This window comes from Solanum lycopersicum, chromosome 1 (genome assembly GCF_036512215.1).
Source record: "Solanum lycopersicum chromosome 1, SLM_r2.1".
NCBI classification, from domain to species: Eukaryota; Viridiplantae; Streptophyta; class Magnoliopsida; order Solanales; family Solanaceae; genus Solanum; species Solanum lycopersicum.
In genome coordinates this window covers 20,821,277-20,839,123 of record NC_090800.1, presented here as the reverse complement: position 1 = coordinate 20,839,123, position 17,847 = coordinate 20,821,277, and the positions used below count along the sequence as shown (strand labels likewise).

Here is a 17,847-nt window from a genome sequence, read left to right as displayed (position 1 = left end):
TTTAGCACACGGTATAGTCATTCTTCTTGTCTATGTAGATGATATCATTATTACAGGCTCTACTGCAGCTCTCATTCAGGATGTCACTCAAGCTATGCATACTACCTTCAAAAGGAAGGACCTTGGCCCGTTACATTATTTTCTAGGAATGGAGGTTTCTCGGACAGGCAGCGGCTTGTTTCTTTATCAGTCAAAATATGCTCGAGATCTGTTGCAGAAAGTTGGACTGGAAAAATGCACCTGTCAACCAACACCGATGGCAGTCTCTTCGTCTACGAATGGAGTCGACACCCCCTTTGCCGATATCACCCACTTCCGCAGCCTAATTGGGGCTCAACAGTATCTGGCCATTACCCGTCCTGACATCCAATTTGCTGTCAATCGAGTTGCTCAGCGCATGCATCAACCAAGTGAACATGATTATCATTGTCTAAAATGCATTCTCATGTACATTTTTGTCACTGTTGGTCGTGGTTTACTCATTCGACCCAGGGACTTGGAGCTTCGGGGTTTCTCAGATTCAGATTGGGCAAATGATAAAAATGGCAGAAAATCTACATCGGGGTTTCTCGTTTTTATGGGTTTGAACCTGAGTTCTTGGTGTACAAAAAAATAACCCAAGGTCTCTCGATCCTCGACTGAAGCTGAATACTGCACCCTTGCTCTTCTTGCTGCTGAGACCATGTTGGTCACATATATTCTTCGCGAACTCTGTGCAACTCACACCATTCCTGCTCTCTATTGTGACAACAAATCAACCATCTGTGTGGCCAAAAATTCCGTCCTACACACCAGAATGAAGCATGTTGATACCGATTGTCTCTTTGTTCGCGATGAAGTTCAGGCTGGCACCATGACTGTGCAGTATGTACCCACTGAATAACAACCTGCTGATATTCTCACCAAGCCTTTCCCGAGCCGACAGCACGATTACCTTAGTTCTAAGCTTCCGTTCGCCTCCGCTCAGCTCAGCTTCAGGGGGGATAATAATAGATAGTATTAATTAAATAGTATTAAATAATATTAGTATTTACTGTGTACTAATCCTAGTCCTATTAGGATTAGTACTCCTTAATCCTAGTCCTATTAGGATTAGTACTCCTTCCTATATCCCCTATATATATCTCCCATGTATTCCTTATTAGGTGAACACTTCAATACAATCCATATTCTTTCACTTTACATAATTTATCATAATATACGTTTGCTAATATAATTATCTTGTTAAAATTGAGTTATATTTTTATGTAGCAATGAAGCATCAATTTTTATATTCTTTTGTACATGAAAAATATAGAATCTAATAATTCTATTGTTAGAAGATCGTTAAAAATGTACACCACAACAACATAATAATTTTCTTAGAAAAAATTTATTTGTAAGCGATTAAATATTTAGTACTTTTTGTTATTGTTACTTTGTTACTCTAAGAAAATTTATAGAAGGAGAAGAATAAATTTGAAACACCAGAAAAAAAATATTGTTGGCCCTTTTGGAAATTCATTCTTCATTAAATTGTTGGTTTGAAGAACCTTCTAGATGCTTCATCAATGCATTTTTACGACTTTTTCAGAAATATGTACATCTAATTGTTGAATTAGGAAAGTACAAGTAGCTCAAAATGTTTGATTGTAGGCTCATGTTAATGAAATATTCTTGAACATGAAAAATTAAAAATGGGTCTAACTTATATAACTAAAATGTTCTGCAATGAAGATCAATAAATCTATGTTAATAGACATATATTTTGCTTTCATATTTTTCAAATTAAGCTTGGCAAAAATAGTCTTATTTCACATCAAAAATATTTCAAAGAGTTGAATGAGATGGAAAAAGAAAAATATTAAAGGATGGACTTTGTTAAAGTGTATCATATACAATACTTCAATCAAATTTCTCCTTAAAGTGCATATAATACTCATTAATAAAATTTTGTAAAGATAGATACTTTACAATATGAAATACAAAAAATATGGGCATGCAAAGCAATTAACTCACAAATGATAGTTTAATTAACAAAAAATCTCATCCTTGTATGTGAAGGAATGACGTTGATAAAAAAAATTAGAGATTTGTGGAGATTCATTTATCGTACCTTCAACAATTCCAGTAGAAAAAGCTAGAAGAATAGTCAATTAGCACTCGTTATTTAATCTTCACTAAAAAAACATATAATAATAAATTAAACATAAATAATAAAGTATTAAGAATGTACTCCAAAACAACAATTAATAAAATAAGCATAAATGAATGACTGTAAAAAGCATATTCGGATTTGTATCAATAGAATGAAACGTAATGAATAAATCGAGCCCACTGAATGCACATTATTCCTTAAGGGGATTATTCTCGTCTAGTACCTAAGGTTTAAGGGAATAGATATAATGTCATTATAAAACAATTATAATCACTAGAGTATTGATACAAAACAATGATGTCAGTAAATCACTCAATAGGGCCAAAGTTTAGAAAATATTTAAATGTACAAAGGAAAAAGAAGAAGTTCAGAGAAAATTCCTATATTTATAGAAAACAAAGGGTATTGTGATCAATTGCTTATTGTGCCTTATCGAAAAAGTCACAACTCTTCGAAAAAGTTACAACCCTTCAGAAAGGTTACAACTTTTCAAAAAAGACCCACATTTTTATAAATGTCAAAACTATTCATTCAAGTAGAAATTTTTCATAAAAGTCGCAATTTTACATAAAATTCAGAACATTTCATGAAAAAATAAGGCTAGTTTTGAAAATAAAATAAATTCAAAGGAAATTATGGTTCATGATGCCACCACGTAGGCGCACTTAGAGTTCTCCTTTATATAAATATATGATATAATATGATATGATATAAAAAATAATTAACTACACATCAACAAAAGTTTAATTTTATAAATTAAATTTTATGAATTTTAACAAATATACCTCCTAATTATATAAATTTAACTAGTGAGTTTGGCTGCGCTACGCGCGTTATTGAAAATTTTTGTATAAATTTTATTCAAATATTTCTAATCGAATTTACGCAGGAATCAAACTTTCAATTCAATTATTTTTTTAAAAGATCTTTAATTTATATATTCTTCTATGTTTATTATTACTTAAAAGTTTTTAATCTTTTATAAATACTTGTTAGTGTACTTATAAGTGAAGAAAAACATAATTATTTTTCTTAATAGGAAGTTGAAAACCAAAAGAATTGCAAGAAATTATGTATATATTTTGAGCATATATATTAAATCGTATTTAAACCTATTTTTTTTATAAAAAAAAAAGAAGAATGGAAAATACATATAAAGATATACTAATAATAAAAAAATAACCATAAAGTGCATTGTCTATATCAATTTTCCGAACATTGAGAGTAAATGAATCATAAGAGATTTGGAGAAAACATCATTATACTAATTTTTAAGTAAATCAATAAATATTATAAATTATCTTACAAAAATTTGAATAATATATAATTTGACAATCTCTTTAGGGAAAAGGACATATATATCCCCGTACTTTATTAAATGGTATGCGTATACTCTTCGTTATACTTCCAGAACGTCAGTATCCTTGCCGTCCAAATTTTGGAACATGTATACCCTTTAAGTTAACGGCGGTACACATGTCTCAATGCTAACCACTAACTTGATATTTGTTAAATTTCTTCCCAAAAATTAAAAAATCCACCCGAATTAATTATAAAACCCGCCCCAATACATAATACCCATAACCCAAAAATATTAACCAAATCCCTAATTTGAATCACTTAATTTAAAATTAAGCAACTTAAACACTTGTTTAGCAACATCTTTCCCCATCTTCATCCCAAAATCAAATTCAACACTAAATTCTCCAACTTCTCCTCAACCCTCTCGTAGAATAGAAAGACCCATCTTAACAAGCACAAAGACTGATTATAGGATAATACTTTAGTTAAGTAGTAAGGTTAGATTTGTTTGGATAGAAGATGTGAATGAGAAAGAAAAGGAGTTTTCGGTCGTATGTGGGATATTAAATAAGGTGCTTTTTTTTAAAAAATAAACTCATAGTATGAAGAAAAAAAACTCATAGAAGAGTTATTCCTCAAAGCCCAAATCAGCAACAATTTGTTTAGCATATTGCTTACTGCCAAGTTGCTGAGCTTTTCCTTTCTTCTTGTGCTCATTCACAGGGGACATAGGCAAATTAATTCCTTCATTATGATATTTTAGTTGCTACAAATCCGATCCTGCATCTCTTCTCTAAAGGATTCAAATTTCTCGTGACTAATCACCCTAGTTGTGTCCTCGTTGACGGAATCTGCTTTGGTTGATACTCTTGCTTCAATATTTATCCCTTCTTATCATGCTTCGGCGTACAATTATACATCTTTAGTGGTCGTCTAGTGGCGGAGCTATGGTTGCCACTTTTGTTCTCGCTCTTAGGTGGATTGATTTAGGGATTTGAGTTTACATTATTGGGTCATGGATACTATGTATTTGGGCGGGTTTCTAGATTAATTCGGGTGGATCTCTTTAATTTTTGGCAGAAATTTAAGAAGTATCATATCAGTGGTTAGGATCGAGACACGTGTACCACCGTTAACATAAAGGGTATATATGCTCCAAAATTTGGATGACAAGGGTATTGATGTCATTAAAGTATAACGAAGGGTATACAGATACCATTTACGAAAGTTCGGAGATATATTTATCCTTTTTCCCATCTCTATATGTATTTGTAGCTTGTTTTCTTTAGGGTGAGAGTCTATTCATCCTCTCTCTTTTAACTTATTTATCATATGCTCATATTCCTTTTAATGCAGTATATATTGTTATTTATGTTTGAACGATCATTGTCTGATGCCATAAAAAAAGTTGAAAAATATGTATGAATTTTAAATTCACTGCAATGATGTATTCATAATAAAAAAGTTAAGTTTTGCTTCTGTTATTTCATCAATGAAACATAATAATATCTCGCAAAATTACACTTTCAATGAAGGAGTAGAGAAATATTTATGAATTTGTAAAGTATATACATTCTCCATTTAATTTTGTTCTCATATTTTGTTCGAGAATTAAGTTATATGAACTTTTACCATATCAGATTTAATATATATTCTTTATTATACTAATATGAGAAATATTGAATCGTATAGTATTTTTGTATAGATTTCAAAATATTTAAATTTCAATTCTAAAATAGTGTATTTATCTAATTCAATTGAGCTTTGAGAATTTGTTAAATTAACCATTAGAAAGATAAAATATGATAAATGAAATGAATGGAAGCAGTTTGTAATGACCTGATAGGTTATTTTTGAAAATTTTGAACTATTCATTTAACTTGAGTTAATTACTTTATGGGTAATTGTAGGTAATTGACATAATAGATAGTTAATGAGCTAAAGTAATAATTTGTTTAAGACCTTATACCCTTTAACATATATTTCATAAAATAAGTGGGTAAGATCCATCACTTAAAAATAAATAATTCAGAAAAAAAGGGGAAAAGAAGAAAAGCGGATGGCTTGAGGCGGTCGAATGCGAGAATCGGAGAACTGCACAATCATGTAATGCCAAATATTTATTTCCTACAGTTGAATTGGAAGGGAATAGAACGTGTACTATAGTTGTAAATAGGGGTTACTATGTTCGATTCGTACACTCAAAACAACTCCATGCTGCAACTTTCAAGGATTTTCTCCAGCAGCTTCAGGTGAGTCACTTTGAATGCAGTGTTCCCAACATTATAGTTGTGATAAAAAAAAGGGTAGTGGAGTTTCTCATAATTGCAAGTAAATTTGATTACAATGGTCGTATTAGTTAGGATTAATAAAATAAATTGATACAGTAGATTTTATAATAAAATAACAAGAATTGATACAATAGTTTTTATGATAAAGCATAATATAATGCTATTTAATCTTTGTGTGATAATAATATAGTGTTGATTTGTGATTATAAAATAGTTTGACAATTAACATTATTGTTTCTACTTATTTGTGTGTCAAATTTCATGTGCAGATCTCCCTTATAATTATTAAAATACTGTTAATAAATGAGGGTTTTAGATATAGAGTGTTTAAATTAAAATTTTATTTATGTAGAGGAAAGAAGGCTTAACCTAGACTAGAAAGTTAGGGAATTATGAGATTTGATTTATTGGTTGGAATTATGATATAAGACCTTTACTATAGATTTGAGTGAGTTTTTGGGCCTAGACTAAACCTATAGTATTATGAGTGTTGTAAGATTTGAACTCTTATTGTGGTTATCGATTTGAATAGATTGTATTGATTTGAAAGTACAATAAAGGAGGAAGGCTAAAGTCCCGAAGTGATTGTTCGATAAATTGAGGCAAATGGATTTCTAAACTCTTGTTAAGTGTATGAAATGCGTGTATATTTTTGTGGTATATGTTGGGAGTAACATGATTGTGATGGGTTGACTTGTCCACATTGATTGATTCTAATGATGAAAAGAATGGGGATAACAAAAGGCAATGTGATTAATTGTTTATGTGTGTTGTGTTGAGAAAGGGTTGAAGGCTTGTTAAATCATTGTTGATGTAACTTCATGTTTCTGTGGTTGTGAACTGTGCGATGTTATGAAAATTGTCATCTCCTCATTATATGTGTGAACTTGTCATCTACATTATTCTAAGGCATTGGTTGTGGCAAGTGTAATGTGCATTGAGAAATAATGGGTACTTAAGAGGATGTACCATTTCAAGGGACGTATCACGCGTCGCGATGGATACTATATTTCGAGGGACGTATCGCGCACCGTGATGGTTACTATTATCGAGGGTCGTGTCGTGCACCGCGACAGATGCATGGACAGATATGTCCCCCATGGGTCCCGAACTGAGAGACAGCGGGTGTGTATCTCTAGGTCAGACATGCATCATTATACTTAACATTGAATTACACATACTTATCATTGGTGAACTTGATATTGTGTTTTGCTGATCTTGTGATTGACTTTCTGCGAAATTTGTGATTGATGAATACTGAGCTTGTTATGGAGGATATGTAATTTATTAAATTGTTGTTGTTGAGGGTATATAATTTGTTGAAATTTTATTATCGAGGATATGTAATTTGTTGAAGTGTTGTTATTGAGGATATGTAATTTGGTAAAGTGTGGTTGTGGAGTATGTATATGTAATTTGTCTAAGTGTTGTTGTAGAGATACGTGCTATGTAAATATGAACTGTTAGGTTTGTCACGACCTGTTTAGTCGCTTTGAGCAGCAGATCTTATTTCTGGAAAAACAGGTTGAGGCGACGGACACCACGATGGACCGTCACAGGGTCTCGTTTCAAAACACTTGGAAAATCTGAAAATTGGGTACTGAAATCTACTCTCTGAATTTCGTAACGGAATGGCAGGACGGACCGTCACAGGTGTGACGGACCGTCAAAGACTCTTCAGAGAAATTGAGTCTCTGAAGTCTATGCCGGAGCAGCAGGACGGACCGTCACGGGCGCGACGGGCCGTCGCAGGCTGCGTAATCCCAGTCTGGGTCGGATTTCTTTATACGTTTTAAGGGACGTATTTGACTATTCCTGCTTTAATTATAAAGTTAGTGGGTTAATGTTAATAAGTCTAATTACTTGGGGGTTAAAAGAGGTAACCTTAAGTTATTTAGTGGGTTATTATTGCCATCTTTTATTCTTTATTATATGCTAATTAGGGTAAAAGAAAGAGGGTTTGAATAAAGAAAATAGAAAGAACAAGAAGAGAGAGAGAGGGTCGATCGAGAAGGGGAAACACAAAGCTTTGGAGAAAATTTGCTTGCTTGATCACTAATCTTCGGTGGAGGTAGGTTATGGTTTCTCTTACGATGTTCGTAGTAAACTCTTAATAGCGAATGATATGTATTGATAATATTGTAAACCCTGTTATGTGCTTAATTGTATGCTTGCATGAATATAATTATATAATTGTGATTATATAAGCATGATGAAGTTATTGAATCCCAAATCTTGCAAAACCCTAATCTCTTTGTTAATGATGAGGCCTTGGTATAAAAGAAGGCGTGATGAACTAAAATAATGAGATTGATGATGTCTTGTTAAGAAAGAAGGCTTGATGAATTGATAGAAGGAGATTAGGGGATCGGGTGTCACAAAACAACACGTAGATTTAGGGGATCAAATGTCACGAACCGACATGTAGATTTAGGGGATCGGGTGTCACAAACCGACACGTAGATTTAGGGGATCGGGTGTCACGAACCGACACGTAGATTTAGGGGATCGGGTGTCATGAACCGACACGTAGATTTAGGGGATCGGGTGTCACGAACCGACACGTAGATTTAGGGATCGGAGTGTCACATTCCGACACATAGTCGTAGGGGATCGGAGTGTCACGTACCGATACAAGAGGATTAATGAATATGAGGGAGCGGAGTGTCACGTACCGACACAAGAGAAATAAAGATAATGAATCTTGGAAAGATGTTAATATACTCAATCTAATGAACATAATTCCCAAATGATTATGGTATTGAGTCTTGAGTCCTTATGTGTGAACTTGACGGTAATTGTTAATGATATAGTACTTGCTGTTGGTACATGTTGAGTATCATAGTTGATTTTATGATATTACTTGATATATATTGATTTCTATTTTGAGTTAGCCGATGATATCTACTCAGTACTCGTGTTTTGTACTGACCCCTACTTTTATGTTTTCTTCTTGTTTATTTATGGAGTGCAGCAAACGTGCCGTCATCTTCGACGCAACAGTAACTCTAGCCAGTCATCATTACTCCGGATATCAGGGTGAGCTAATGCTTCTAGGTTGGACTGGATCTTCCTCTTCATGTCTTGATGCCTTGAAGTTCCGGCATGGACTAGCTTTTGTGTATTTTTTTTAGCTTCTTTGAAACTCTTAGCTTTAGTAATTTGAGGATAGATGTTCTTTTGATGATGACATCCAGATTTCGGGGATAATAAGTTTTCGAGTTTTTAGAAGTTATTTAATTGATTTTCATTAATGAGTTTAAGTCTTCCGCATTATATTGTGTTATTATATTCGAAATGTTGGGTTTTGTATTGATTGGTTCTCTCACATAAGAGGGTAAGTGTAGGTGCTAGTCACGGCCTGGTTTTGGGTCTTGACAAACTTTGTATCAGAGCATTAGGTTCGTTGGTCTCATCACACAAGAACGAGTCTAATAGAGTCTTAAGGAACGGTAGAGGGACGCCTTTACTTTTGTTTGAGGGGCTATAAGACTTTAGGAAAATTCCATTCTTTCATTCTTTCTTTCGTGCTGTTACTTGGGTCCAATTAGTATCTGACCATCTTCACTCTATTTCGCAGATGGTTAGAACTAGAGCAACGACTGCGCCAACACCAACACTGGCAAGACAAGAAGCGTTCGAGCCAGCCACTGGGGCTATAGCTCGAGGAAGAGTAGCGGCAAGAGGCCGTGGTAGAGGTCGTGGGAGGACGTCCTCTAGAGGAAGAGGACGAGCACCTAGCCCATCTGATAATAGGGCAGTGACTCCTCCACCGACTGAGGAAGTGGTAAGAGAGGGGGATGAAGGGGAGAATGAACAAGTGCAAAATGAGGAATTGCCACCCCAACCTACCCCAGAGATGATCAATCAGGTTCTCGCTTATCTTAGTGGGTTATCTGATCAAGGTCAAACACCTCCAGTGTTTTCTGCACCAGCACCTCGGGGTCCGGAGGTACAACATGCAGCCACTATGTCTCCTCGTATGGATGCCTCATTGGACATAAGCACGTTTCCACGTCTGACTACCGGGCCTATAATGACAAATGATCAGCATGAACTTTTTAGTATGTTCTTGAAATTGAAACCTCCAGTCTTCAAGGATGCTGAATATGAGGATGCTTACGATTTTCTGGTTGACTGTCATGAGCTACTACACAAGATGGGTATAGTAAAATGGTTTGGTGTTGAGTTCGTGAGTTATCAGTTTCAAGGGAACACCAAAATGTGGTGGCAGTCACATGTTGAGTGTCAACCAACGGAGGCACCACCTATGACTTGGGCCTCCTTCTCTAGCTTGTTTATGGAGAAGTATATCCCCCGGACTTTGAGGGATAGGAAAAGGGATGAGTTCTTGAGCCTAGAGCAAGGTGGGATGTCGTTCAATGCATATGAGGCTAAGTTTTGTGCACTATCCAGATATTCCACTCAACTTTGTTTCAGTCCACAAGAGCGGATTCGTCGTTATGTGAAGGGGTTGAGCTCAGAGTTGCGGATTTCAGCCTTACAGGTAGCGGCTACGGCAAAATCCTTCCAAGAAGTGGTAGATTTCGTGGTAGTGGTTGAAGGAGTGAATCCAGATGAATTCACCATGGCATCGACATCAAAGAGGTTTCAAAAGGGAGGTGAGTTTAATGGTTCTTACTCTAGAGGACAGGGTTCCGGAGGTTACTCAGTTCGACCCATTCAATCTTCACTACAGACTGTAGTTGGGGGTCCACCTCAGACCGGTCAACACTTCTTTGAGAGACCTATACTTGACTCTAGAGAGTGTTATGGATGTGGGGAGACTGGACATATTAGGAGGAATTGTCCCAAACAGAGTTATAGACCCCAAATAGCTAGAGGTAGAGGTAGTCATGGTAGAGGCCGTTATTCTGGAGGATGTGGTGGTCGAGGTAATGATGGTCACCAAAACGGCCGGGGTGATGGGCAAACTGGAGCCACTACACCACAACATGGTAGGGGCAACGGACAAACAAACGAAAGGGCCCATTGTTATGCTTTCCCTGGGAGATCGGAGGCGGAGACATCTGATGCTGTCATCACAGGTAATCTTCTGGTTTGTGATTGCATGGCTTCTGTATTGTTTGATCTTGGATTCACATTTTGTTATGTATCTTCCTCATTTCCTAATGGTCTAAATTTACATGTTGAATTACTTGATACACCTATTCGTGATTCTACTCCGGTGGGTGAGTCTGTCATAGTTGAAAAGGTATATAGGTCTTGTTTGGTGAACTTTGTGGGGAGCAAAACTTATGTAGGTTTGGTTATCTTAGAAATGGTTGATTTTGATGTAATTCTAGGTATGACTTGGCTTTCTCCGCAATTTGCGATCTTGGATTGTAATGCTAAAACGGTGACGTTAGCCAAGCCTGGGAGAGATCCGTTAGTGTGGGAGGGTGACTACACTTCCAATCATGTGCGTATCATCTCCTTTCTTCGTGCTAAGAAAATGGTTAGTAAAGGGTGTTTAGCTTTCCTTGCACATCTCAAGGATTACACTACCCAATTACCTTCCATTGAGTCTGTTTCGGTGGTCCGTGAGTTTCTGGATGTGTTCCCTGCAGATCTTCCACGTATGCCACCAGATAGGGATATTGACTTCTGTATTGATCTTGAACTGGGTACTCGCTCCATTTCTATACCCCCTTATAGAATGGCTCCCGCGGTGTTAAGAGAGTTAAAAGCCCAACTTAAAGAGTTGTTGAGCAAAGGCTTCATTAGACCAAGTGCATCTCCTTGGGGTGCTCCCGTGTTGTTTGTAAAGAAGAAGGATGGGAGTTTTCGGATGAGCATAGACTACCGGCAGTTGAACAAGGTAACATAAAGAACATGTATGCTCTTCCTCGCATTGATGACTTGTTCGATCAGTTACAAGGTGCTTGTGTCCTCTCTAAGATTGACTTGAGATCCGGTTATCATCAATTGAAAATACGGGCAATGGATGTGCCAAAGACTGATTTTAGAACCAGGTATGGGCATTACGAATTTGTAGTGATGTCTTTTGGTCTTACGAATGCCCCTGCTGCGTTCATGAGTTTGATGAACGGGATTTACAAGCCATATTTGGATCTCTTTGTGATCGTGTTTATTGATGATATACTGATATACTCTAAAAGTAAGGAGGAACATGAGGAGCATTTGACAATGGTATTGGAAATGTTGAGGGAGAAAAAGCTTTATGCCAAGTTCTCTAAGTGTGAGTTTTGGCTAGATGCAGTGTCCTTCTAGGGGCACGTGGTTTCTTAGGATGGAGTGATGGTGGATCCTTCTAAGATTGAGACAGTGAAGAATTGGGTAAGACCTACTAATGTGTCAGAAATAAGGTGCTTTGTTTGTTTAGCTAGCTACTACCGTCGATTTGTCAAGGGATTCTCTTCTATTGCTTCCCAACTGACGAACTTGACTAAGTAAAATGTTCCATTTGTATGGTCGGATGAGTGTGAGGAAAGATTTCAAAAGCTCAAGACTCTGTTGACTACTGCACCAATTCTCACCTTGCCAGTGGAAGGTAAGAATTTCATTGTCTATTATGATGCATCCTATTCGGGTTTGGGTGCAGTGCAAATGCAAGAGAAGAATGTGATTGCTTATGCTTCAAGACAATTAAAAGTGCATGAACGTAACTATCCAACTCATGATTTAGAATTGGCCGCGGTAGTGTTTGCATTAAAGCAATGGAGACACTATTTATATGGGGTTAAGTTTGAGGTCTATATGGTTCATCGTAGCCTACAGTATGTCTTTACTCAGAAAGATTTGAACTTGAGATAGAGGAGATGGATGGAACTACTGAAGGACTACGCCATCACTATTTTGTATCATCCGGGGAAGGCGAATGTTGTAGCGGATGCTTTAAGTAGAAAGGCGGGAAGCATGGGAAGTCTAGCTCACTTGCAAGCTTCTAGACGCCCATTGGCTAGAGAAGTTCATATTCTGGCTAACTACCTTATGAGATTAGAAGTAAATTAGAAGGGAGGATTTTAAGCTTGTATGGAGGCAAGATCTTCCTTTCCTGACAAGATTAAGGGAAAGGAGTTTAATGATGAAAAATTGATCCGGATCCGAGATAAAGTGTTGCAAGGAGAGGCTAATGAAGCGACAATCGATGAAGAAGGTGTTTTGAGGATTAAGGGAAGGGTATGTGTACCCCGCGTCGATGATTTGATCAACACTATTCTGACAGAGGCTCATAGTTCAAGGTATTCGATACATCCGGGTGCAACCAAGATGTACTGTGACCTAAAGCAACACTTTTGGTGGAGTAGAATGAAGAGTGATATTGTGGATTTTATTGCCAAATGTCCAAACTGTCAACAAGTAAAGTATGAACACCAAAGGCCCGGAGGAACACTTTAGAGAATGCCCATTCCTGAATTGAAGTGGCAAAGGATTGGAACAGATTTTGTGGTTGGTCTTTCAAGGACATTGGGAAAGTTTGATTCTATTTGGGTAATTGTTGATAGGTTAACTAAGTCTGCTCACTTCATTCCGGTCAAGGTGACTTACAATGTAGAGAAGTTAGCCAAACATTACATCTCGGAAGTGGTGTGATTGCATGGGGTTCCACTCTCCATTATATCAGATAGAGGTACGCAGTTGACTTCTAAGTTTTGGAAAACATTGCATGCGGAATTGGGTACTAGGTTTGACCTTAGTGCTGTGTTCCATCCTCAAAACAATGGTCAGTCTGAGCGAACGATTAAAGTATTGGAGGATATGCTTCGTGCATGTCTGATAGAATTTGGTGGTCAGTGGGATAGCTTCTTACCCTTAGCAGAGTTCTCCTACAACAATAGCTATCACTCAAGCATTGATATGGCCCCATTTGAGGCACTATATGGGAAAAGATGTAGGTCTCCCATTGGGTGGTTTGATGCATTTGAAGTTAGACCTTGGGGTACTGACCTTCAGAGGGAATCGTTAGAGAAAGTGAAATCTATTCAAGAAAAGCTTTTGGCGGCGCAAAGCCGGCAAAAAGAATATGCAGATCGAAAGGTTAGAGACTTAGAGTTCATGGAGGGTGAACAAGTCTTGTTGAAGGTTTCGCCCATGAAAGGGGTGATGCGGTTTGGAAAAAGGGGTAAACTAAGCCCAAGGTATATTGGTCCCTTCGAGGTTCTGAAGCGCATAGGGGGGGTGGCTTATGAGTTAGCCTTGCCTCCATGACTGTCCGGAGTGCATCCGGTATTCCATATGTCTATGTTGAAAAGATACCATGGAGATGGAAACTACATTATCCGTTGGGATTCAGTTTTACTTGATGAGAATTTTTCTTATAAGGATGAACCTGTTGCCATTCTAGATAGAGAAATTAGCAAGTTGAGATCAAGGGAGATTGCATCCATCAAAGTTCAATGGAAGAATCGACCTGTTGAAGAAGCCACTTGGGAGAAGGAGGCAGATATGCGAGAAAGATACCCACATCTGTTTACATATTCAGGTACTCCTTTTCGCCCATGTTTTCCTTCTTGTGATCGTTCGGGGACGAATGATGGGTAAATTGGTATCTACTGTAACGACCTGTTTAGTCGCTTTGAGCAGCAGATTTTATTTATGGAAAAACAGGTTGAGGCGACGGACCCCACGACGGACCGTCATGGGCACGACGGACCGTCGCAGGGTCTCGTTTCAATACACTTGGAAAATCTGAAAATTGGGTACTGAAATGGACTCTCTGAACTTCGTAACGGAATGGCAGGATGGACCGTCACAGGTGTGACGGACCGTTAGAGACTCATAAGAGAAATTGAGTCTCTGAAGTCTGTGACGGAGCAGCAGGACGGATCGTCGCAGGCGCGATGGGCCGTCGCAGGCTGCGTAATCCCAGTTTGGGTCGGATTTCTTTATACATTTTAAGGGACGTATTTGACTATTCCTGCTTTAATTATAAAGTTAGTGGGTTAATGTTAATAAGTCTAATTACTTGGGGGTTAAAAGAGGTAACCTTAAGTTAATTAGTGGGTTATTATTGCCATCTTTTATTCTTAATTATATGCTAATTAGGGTAAAAGAAAGAGGGTTTGAATAAAGAAAATAGAAAAAACAAGAATAGAGAGAGAGGGTCGATCGAGAAGGGGAAACACAAAGCTTTGGAGAAAATTTGCTTGCTTTATTACTAATCTTCGGTGGAGGTAGGTTATGGTTTCTCTTACGATATTCGTAGTAAACTCTTAATAGCGAATGATATCTATTGATAATATTGTAAACCCTGCAATGTGCTTAATTGTATGCTTGCATGAATGTAATTATACAATTGTGATTATATAAGCATGATGAAGTTATTGAATCCCAAATCTTGCAAAACCCTAATCTCTTTGTTAATGATGAGGCCTTGGTATAAAAGAAGGCGTGATGACTTAAAATAATAAGATTGATGATGTCTTCGTAAAAAAGAAGGCTTGATGAATTGATAGAAGAAGATTACGGGTTCGGGTGTCACGAACCGACACGTAGATTTAGGGGATCAGGTGTCACGAACCGACACGTAGATTTAGGGGATCGGGTGTCACGAACCGACACGTAGATTTAGGGGATCGGAGTGTCATGTTCCGACACATAGTAGTACGGGATCGGAGTGTCACGTACCGACACAAGAGGATTAATGAATATGATGGAGCGGAGTGTCACGTACCGACACAAGAGAAATAAAGATAATGAATCTTGGAAAGATGTTAGTATACTCAATCTAATGAACATAATTCCCAAATGATTATGGTATTGAGGCTTGAGTTCTCATGTGTGAACTTGACGGTAATTGTTAATGATATAGTACTTGTTGTTGCTACATGTTGAGTATCATAGTTGATTTTATGATACTACTTGGTATATATTGATTTCTATTTTGAGTTGGCCGATGATATCTACTCAGTACCCGTGTTTTTTACTGACCCCTACTTTTATGTTTTCTTCTTCTTTATTTATGGAGTGCAGCAAACGTGCCGTCATCTTCGACGCAACAGTAACTCTAGCCAGTCTTCATTACTCCGGATATCAGGGTGAGCTAATGCTTCTAGCTTGGACTGGATCTTCCATTTTATATCTTGATGCCTTGAAGTTCCGGCATGGACTAGCTTTTGTGTATTTTTTTTAGCTTCTTAGAAACTCTTAGCTTTAATAATTTAAGGATAGATGTTCTTGTGATGATGACTTCCAGGTTTTGGGGATAATAAGTGTTCGAGTTTTTAGAAGTTATTTAATTTATTTTCATTAATGAGTTTAAGTCTTCCGCATTATATTGTGTTATTATATTCGAAATGTTGGGTTTTGTATTGATTGGTTCGCTCACATAGGAGGGTAAGTGTGGGTGCCAGTCGCGGCCTGGTTTTTGGTCGTGAAAAGGTTAGACTGAATTTTATGCATTTTGTAATTGTGGAGGTTCGGTTAGGGTGGTAGGAGTACCCGTATTTCATCCCCTTAGCTTGTGTTTATACGTTTACTTGCTGAGTACCGTGTGATTTGGTACTCACCCCTTGCTTCTACAAATTTTTTTAGGTTATGAGCTTGGATTTTTGTTGTACTTGTCATTCTCTTCTTTTCCGAGGCTTCTTGGAGATTTGTCAGGTAGCTGTTTCCAACACAACAGACTTTCTTCTCCTTAATTATGTTCTTGTTCTATTCTAGAAACAAGTCCATTTGAAACTTGAGTTTTCTTTTGAATCAATTGTAATACTTTATAGGCTTGTACATGTGACAACCAGGTTTTGGGGTATAATATAAGTTGATAGTTAATTTTCCGCATTTTATTGTAATAAGTTGAGTTTTAGGATGACTTGTCTTGGTGGGATAAGACAAGTGCCATCACACCCATTTTTTTTTGGTCGTGACAAAATGGTATCAGAGCCCCAGGTTCATAGGTCTCACATGTGTACAAGTCGAGTCTAAATAGAGTCTCGATGATCGGTACGGAGACGTCTGTACCTATCTTCGAGAGGCTATAGTGACTTTTAGGAAATATCTTCACTTCTTGGAACTCTATTGTGCGTACTTGGTTCCATTTTGATTCTTATCGCTTCACTCCATTCGCTCTCGTTTATGTGATCACTCGTGCGTAGTTTCTTTTGTGAATCATCGGCATGTCGTGTATTGGTTTGATGTTAGATTTGGTATTAAGGTGGTAATGATATACTTATAAAACACATGCGTGATCATATTTGAAAGAGTTGAGTAAATTTGTTATCATTGTAAAATAATAATAATATATATATAGTACTTATCTGGTATAAGCAAAATATGGAGTGGTTCGACAATTAGAAGTAAAATGTTTGAAGAATTAACTAGATAATAAATAGTGTAACCTTGAAAAATACAATTGATATAGTTGTCATACAATTAATGAGTCGCTTAGCAAATGATGTTGCACCAATTCAGGTCAGAATCCCTTCTGTGGTTTCACAGATTGAGTGTATACCAAAGAAGGTCATGATACGACTATTACAATGGTACTGATGGGTACTTGGTTAGAATTATGAAGTGTGTTACTTTTGATATTGACCTTGCTTATGAAAGAATACATATAGCTTGGATTAGATACAAAACTAATCTGGTAATATTTTACAGCTATTTGATGGATAAAGTGTGTGACCTATTTGGAAATGATCTTTTCAATAGATATGATATGTTCTAATGGTTGATGCAATGAATTTTCACGATGTGTTACTAGTGGTACATGAAAACGGACATGTTGATTGATAAGTGCAAATACTAACTACTTAAGGAGTTATCTATTGTATTACATGCTCATATGATATGATTTGCTGTTGAATTCATATTCGAGATACCAATTAGCTTATTAGTACGAGTGAATGTGTTAAACATTATTTATAAGGAAGCTTTTTGTGGTGGATCTTTGGTATGATATTGATATGTCAGGTTGTGAAATGTATTTTGTGGATTGTAAATGAGTGTTGATTTCATCATAAACTACATGGAAGTGGACATATGGATGATAAGCTTATAAGTAAAGGAAGTCTCAAAAAGTATACTTGTGTGAAGGGAATTGAATATCTTACTAAAAAGTGCATATGATATTGGGTTAGTCTTGTGAATTTTATTGGTAAAGTTTGTTTTGAGATGTCGTGGCAATGACAAAGATTATTTTATGATGATGGCAAG

At 36.8% G+C, this 17,847-nt stretch overlaps 1 protein-coding gene across 1 annotated transcript; it reads left to right on the top strand.

Moving 5' to 3' along the window:
* Positions 1 to 256: 256 nt before the first annotated feature.
* LOC138341679 (uncharacterized mitochondrial protein AtMg00810-like) lies at positions 257 to 616 on the top strand. Its single transcript, XM_069293263.1, has one exon. The coding sequence runs from the start codon at positions 257 to 259 to the stop codon at positions 614 to 616; it is 360 nt and encodes a 119-aa protein (XP_069149364.1).
* Positions 617 to 17,847: the final 17,231 nt, after the last annotated feature.

Bases quoted from the DNA above. Each gene is read 5' to 3' on its own strand.
- LOC138341679 (XM_069293263.1), top strand. From the start codon at position 257: ATGGCAGTCTCTTCGTCTACGAATGGAGTCGACACCCCCTTTGCCGAT.